This window comes from Verruconis gallopava (assembly GCF_000836295.1).
Source record: "Verruconis gallopava strain CBS 43764 unplaced genomic scaffold supercont1.134, whole genome shotgun sequence".
NCBI classification, from domain to species: Eukaryota; Fungi; Ascomycota; class Dothideomycetes; order Venturiales; family Sympoventuriaceae; genus Verruconis; species Verruconis gallopava.
In genome coordinates, this window is record NW_015622270.1 from 12315 (window position 1) to 18252 (window position 5938).

The 5938-nt window shown below is 52.4% G+C and overlaps 2 protein-coding genes across 3 annotated transcripts; both read right to left on the reverse strand.

The window, feature by feature from the left end:
- Nucleotides 1-762: 762 nt before the first annotated feature.
- On the reverse strand, nucleotides 763-1098 carry PV09_09709 (uncharacterized protein; the record flags this gene model as incomplete). Its single annotated transcript, XM_016363820.1, has 1 exon — nucleotides 763-1098. One exon carries the CDS (start codon nucleotides 1096-1098, stop codon nucleotides 763-765), a length of 336 nt encoding a protein of 111 aa, XP_016208352.1.
- Nucleotides 1099-1524: 426 nt separating this feature from the next.
- On the reverse strand, nucleotides 1525-4871 carry PV09_09710. Of its 2 annotated transcripts, XM_016363822.1 has the most exons (8): nucleotides 4246-4871; nucleotides 3944-4192; nucleotides 3797-3896; nucleotides 2843-3733; nucleotides 2751-2784; nucleotides 2513-2696; nucleotides 2255-2459; nucleotides 1525-2191 (listed from the first exon to the last, which is right to left on the reverse strand). In XM_016363822.1, exons 1-8 carry the CDS (start codon nucleotides 4324-4326, stop codon nucleotides 1935-1937), a joined length of 2001 nt encoding a protein of 666 aa, XP_016208354.1. In that variant the 5' UTR covers nucleotides 4327-4871; the 3' UTR covers nucleotides 1525-1934. The 2 variants fall into 2 exon arrangements, with proteins under 2 accessions (XP_016208354.1, XP_016208353.1); XM_016363821.1 differs by having other exon boundaries at nucleotides 2843-3896.
- Nucleotides 4872-5938: the final 1067 nt, after the last annotated feature.

The window sequence follows — 5938 nt, forward strand, 5'->3', positions numbered from 1 at the left end:
GTTTCCCGTTACAGCACGGGAGAGCACGATATGAAGATCGCTGTGGACCTATAATATTTACTTGATATGGCCCTTGAAATCGGCCTTTCGCGCCACCCCGTCTGTCTGTCTGCGCATGCTCCTCATGATGCGAAACACCGGAAGATATGAGCTCGTTAGGTCCGCCGGCCGCGTTGACGGAGCGCACCCAAATTTCGGCGTGGGCTGAGCCAGCATCCGATGGTGCGTTCCCCAACATCGTTTGTAGGAGTGAAACGTCCTCGACTGCCTGCCGCAGCCATTATTACATGAGATGAGCTTGTTCCCAATCGTTCTGGGTCGAGGTTTGCGAGGGGAAAGACAAAAAAAAAGAGGGAGGAAGGGGGGGAGGGGGGGGGTGGTTGGGTTCTCAAACTTTACCCTCGCGCTGTGCATACTCGCAAAGTGCAGATCTTTGTATTTCGTTGAACGAAACGAATCTGTTTGTAGCACCTACAGGCCTGTAACACAGCATCGAGCAGTTCTCAAAAGGAAAAAAAAAGAGAACAAGCGATTAGACAAGATTGATACTTTGACGCTACTATAGAACGGGATTTCACCTGATAAGTGAGTCAGTTTGATCGAGAGCCCGTCGACCTGACGCGCGGCACCTTGCAAAAAGGTGAAGGACGGCGATGCCACAGCCCAAGTCACTGTGTGGTCAAGGTCGGGTAACCACAGTCAGGTGTCCCGTCTCCGAGCCCGTGTTTCCCGCCACCTGCGTTTGCCATTTGGCTTTGGGGATCACGACCTGCTCGTGCGAGACGAATCGTTGACGGCCTGGGCCGCCGTCGAACAGACAACGGCAGCGGCGACGGGGACGTCCGCAAAAGCGGCACGGCGGTTCTGGGGTGCCTGCTGCTGGGAGCGGTTCGGCCCTGATGGATCGCCCTCCTCCTTCTTGCCGTTGCGGACGTCGACTGCGACGTCCTTGGGCAGGGGAGGAAGGTCCTTGTCTATCTTACCTCGCTCGTCTGACTCGAGCAGTCCCTCGCGAGCAGCAACCCTCGCGAGCAGCAACAGACGCCATAGAGCAAGGCAGAGGGGCTCCCCTGACGCACGCGCTCGCCGTGCCGACATGTGCCAGCATTAAAGAAAACGGTATCCTAGGCGATGCGACTGGCCGAGCAAGGAAAAGAGCAGTGACGTGCCCGTGAGTGCGCGCTTTGTTCTTGTCTCCATGTCTCTTCTCGTGGTTGGAAATGTGCTCAGTCGTGTCGAGCATGAAGGCCTCTTGGCGAGTTCATTCTTAAATGTGAGGGTTCGGAGTCTCGCGATAGACAACGACTCGGCTCCAATTTGGAACACCTTGCGACAGGAAAACGAAATGTAGGCATTCTATTTAATTGCGAGAGACTGCTCCCGTGAGGGAAAGAAAGAGAACTGATGCTATAAGAGATTTGAGGTGAATTTACTTTATTTCGCCATGTACTTAGGTGAGCTGCTTACGATTGGGTGGATATATTCGAATTTACTGGATGTGAGAGGGTGAGAGGAAAGATAATGGCCGAGAAAAAAAAATAAGAATTGAAAGTAGAAAGAAGAATAGTATTCCACTCTGCGTAAATAAATGCCGACTTCCACAGGCCTTCGAACTATTCGAGTCATAGATAGCTTCCTACACGACTCTCCGAGTTACAAAGCTTACGTATGTACAAACCTGCGACTTGCGCCCGAAGCTTTTCCCCAAAGATCAAAACTTATACATGTGCAGAAAATATGTTAATCAACGGTAGATGGAGCGGCCGAGTGGGGGTATGGCCTTATGCAGTCCGCAATCCTTTACGCCTGAACCAAGCGTGCTGCGGAGGCACGCGACAGCTTACAGCCTACATCACCGTCCGTATGTTCTGTTTTCCAAGCACTACGTATGGGCATCACATATTCCCGAACAAACGCGCTGGAGAATGGGTTTCTCACGGTAATTGGGGGATCGGGAACGGCAGTCCTCCAAACTGCGGTACGGGCGGAGGTGGTCCAATATTTACGGGCTCGGGCAGGTGTGTTTCCATTGGCGGGGCGGGCGGTGGCTGGCGATCCTGCTTGAATCCTCCTTGCTTTTGGTCATCATGATGTCCCCCGCGGTTGCCACGGTCGCGTTTGCTACCTCCTCCATGATTGTCATTGCCGCTGCGGCTGCTATACCCGGATTTGCCGCCACGCCGTGAAATAGCTGTTTACAGGTTCGTTAGCATCTTCCAAAGCTTGTAATGGTCTTGAACATATGTATTTGTACCTTTCGAGGAAGGGCCAGCGCCGATCTCGATGTCGGGCTCTTCAACAACCATGCCAGTCTTGATATCTAGCCCTCCTGTACCGCCGTACTCGGCTGATTTCATCCATTTCCGATCCGCATCAGTGAGTACGTCAATGGGCAGAACGCTTTCGCCTTTTTGATAATCCGCGTATTTCGTAGGCCCAAAACCTACGGCCCAATTTATCTGCAAAGAGGTCAATTCACGAGATTTCACCACTATAAGGAGGTCCGCCTTACGCGCTCAAAAAGATGTCTGTATTCAGATTCGGGCCGTTGCTCCACAGCCGCTTTAGCGTTAATGGCATCTTGATGAGTGATGCACTTTAAGAAAGCATGCCGCTTGTCGTGATTAACGATGCAAGACTGCACGCGAACGAAACGAGCAATATAGTCCATGAGCTGTTCCTCACTTGCTGAGGCACTATGAGAAAAAAAATCAGCAACTGACCGTCAGACAACTTGCGGTGACGCATACCTGACACCTCCTACGAATAGCGTACGACTCAGAACTAAAAAAACATTGTGAGCCTGTGTCTGCACCAAAATTTACGTAAATGGCTCTTCTACCTCTGATCTTGCCATTTGGCAGAGTGTTGTCATATCCGTACGGTTTCGACACGTTGAGCTGCGTACCAAGGCCCATCAAACTCGGACTAGCGAGTCTCTCGCGCGGTGGCGATCGCTTACGATAGTTATCACGTCCGTGTTTGCCTCTACCACGATCACGGCGGTCGGACTCATTGCCATCACCACCACCTCCACGCGGTGTACTACTCTTCGCGGCGTTGGGGTCATATACACCATATGTCGGACTCTCGCGCCGGTTCGGCGGCGTCACACGTCTACGCTTGTAATCAGGGGAGCGACTACGGTCGCGCTGATATGCCTGAGGGTCTTGGCCAGGCGGTCCGTACTGGTTCTGGGGTGCTGGAGCCACCGACGCTGGCGCTGTCGGTTGGGGAGGTGCCTGCCCTGGATAGGCAGGAGCAGCGGTGGGAATCTGTACGCCCATGGCAGACAGGAGGGTCATGAGCTGCTCCGCGGTAATGCTAGGATTGGCGGAGACTACGGCCTGCACGGCCTGTAATTGTGTCGGATTTAGCGCAGGCAAAGGTGGGGCCTGCGAGTTCTGGGCTACTGCTGCCTGATTGACATTTGCTACTGTTGGTGGGATTACTACTGGTGCCGCTGCCTGCGGTTGCACGAACGGCATGGCGGGAGGAGGCTGCGGCTGTGTGTTTCCAGTCTGGGTGTTTACTGGCGGGCTTTGTAAGGTAGCTAGTTGTTGGGAAAACCCTCCAAGATTCGGCGCCTGAAATTGAGCCTGCGATAGTGTACTAGGTGTGCCTACGGCGCTTGGCATACTCACGCTGGTTGGCGGGGCTACTGCGGCATGCTGAGGATATGCTTGTCCGTTCATGGGGTTCGCAGTCGCTGGGGGTTGCGTTCCGGGAACAGCTGCATAGTCAGTGCCTGAGCGGAAGAGAAGGGAAAATGCTGAGCAGTCGTCATTAGTGTTACCTTGGGTCGATGTGCTCAGTCGCTGCTTGTAGCTGTTGAGCATGTCTGCAGCAAAAGTTTTGCTGCCAAGCCAAATGTCTATCAGCTTGATGATTCGGACCTTGTCGAGGATCAGTTTCTTGTTCAGACCGCGGTGGTTAGACAAACCTTCTGGTCTTCAGGTGCGCTTGCAAGCAGGTCTTCCATTAAAGAGGGTATATGTGCCGTCAAGCGCTCTACACCGACGTTGTTGCCACCCTGTGCAATCCACTGCCTTATCACGGAGTCGGCACAATACATGACACCCAACTTGTGGGTGGGCGCGCTGCTCTTGAAGGCATGGACAATGACGTCGACGATCTGGGCGCGGTCGACGTGAGGGTTTTGGGAGGTGCACAGTTTCGTGATGGCGTCGACCTTGGAGAGCAGGTTAGCGAAAGGCTCTTGAGAGCGAGGTAAGTATGTCGCACTTTGCTTTTCGACACTCCGGGGGCCTTCAAGCTCTGGAGTGAGTGCAGTAAGGACGCAAGTTCCTGCAGTGGCTGGGCCATGTTTCGCAGTGAGTTTGTCTACCAAGACCTACAGGCCGTTTTGAGCAGAGCGCGTACGTAGAAGCGTACGGCGGCTAGACTGGGCAAAGATGAAGCAGGAGGTAGATGACACTGGTTCAATGCAAGAAGAGAAAAGTTGGCGCGATACGTTACGGAAGAGAGAAAGGTCAGTGCAGGCGCGTATAGCCGAGTACTGACGGATGCAGCAAAGGCAGCAGTGAGTGAATGCAAGAGCGATAGAAGCCGGCTGCTGAAGATGAGACTCGGAGGACCAACAGAGGTCGTCAAGCAGATGTCTTCGACAGCCCAGCTGAACTACGACGCGCAGTGCACAGCACTCAGGTCTTAGGAAAAGATCCAGCCAAGCGGCTGTCGGTCCAAGGACGGAGGGACAAGCAGGTATAAGCCAGGCAGACGGATGACGGCGCGTGGCAAGATAGAGGACCAAGGAGGAGCTACAGGAGGCTGAATGGAGGTAAAGAACGAGAGGGTGTGAGAGTTGAGATGGGTGGTGGATTGATGAGGTTTTTGTCGTCGCAGCTTTTCCTCCCATGATTAAAAGCAGCCGACACGTAGAGAAAAACCTTGGCAGGACCAACTGACCCGTCCCAAAGCGACTTAGCGCGGCGGGCACGTGCCTTTGCTCTGGCCCCCTGGGCCAAGCTGCGCTCTAGCTTGTTCCGGTTAGCGCCGCGGCCGTCGCCTGGCGGATCACGTGCATTGGGGCCGCGTACTTCCGCTTCACGAAGGTGACGAAGCGCACGAACTGGGCGTGGAACGGCGCTGCGTAGCCTTTTGCAGCATGTCCGGGCCAACGCTGCATAACGTAGATAAGAGAGGAGAGCCAGGGGTAGGGGACAGGAGAACAACCATACAATCCATCAGTCAAGACAGCATACAATGAACTAAGCAGGTTTACGATCTCACTTATGCACCATTCATCGCTCCCGTGATCTTCCGCACAGACATTGACAATGATGTTACGAAGTAACATGGGAATCACGTGAAAGGAAAATGATCATGTTGATCATTCATGATCAAGGTGATCGGTTTGCATAAGTGAAAGGTTGTGATTCGCCCGGAAGGATTGGACGAATCAGGAATACAGTCTGCGTACAGTCTGCGATCAGTCTGATATTCATGATCAGAATGAGCGCCAGGTTTCATATGTCTATAAATATGTCTTGTCTCGCCTTCGCTACGGCTCTCTGTGATTCAACTGTCTAGTTTATCTAGTAGTTAGTTTGAATATATTCCTATACTCTTGAAGCTCAGACTATTCTAAGTCATAACATAACTATCTTATTATATTCCTTCCATAATAAGCTCTTGTTATATCTTTGTTATGAGGTAACACGTGAACAGTCCCAAGAGAAGCGCTGATTGGTGGGAGCAATCATTCTGCTCAATAATGAGCAGAATGAGCGCATCAACCAATGGTTGATGATCAAGGGAGCGCTGATTGGCGGGAGCGATCATTTTGATCATTGTTGAGCGAAATGATCGCGATGGATAAGGCAACAAGGATATCAAGAATGAGGTCTATATAAACATCCTGTCCCTACTGACATTATGCTTCTTCGTGATTCAACTGTCTAGTTTACCTAGTAGT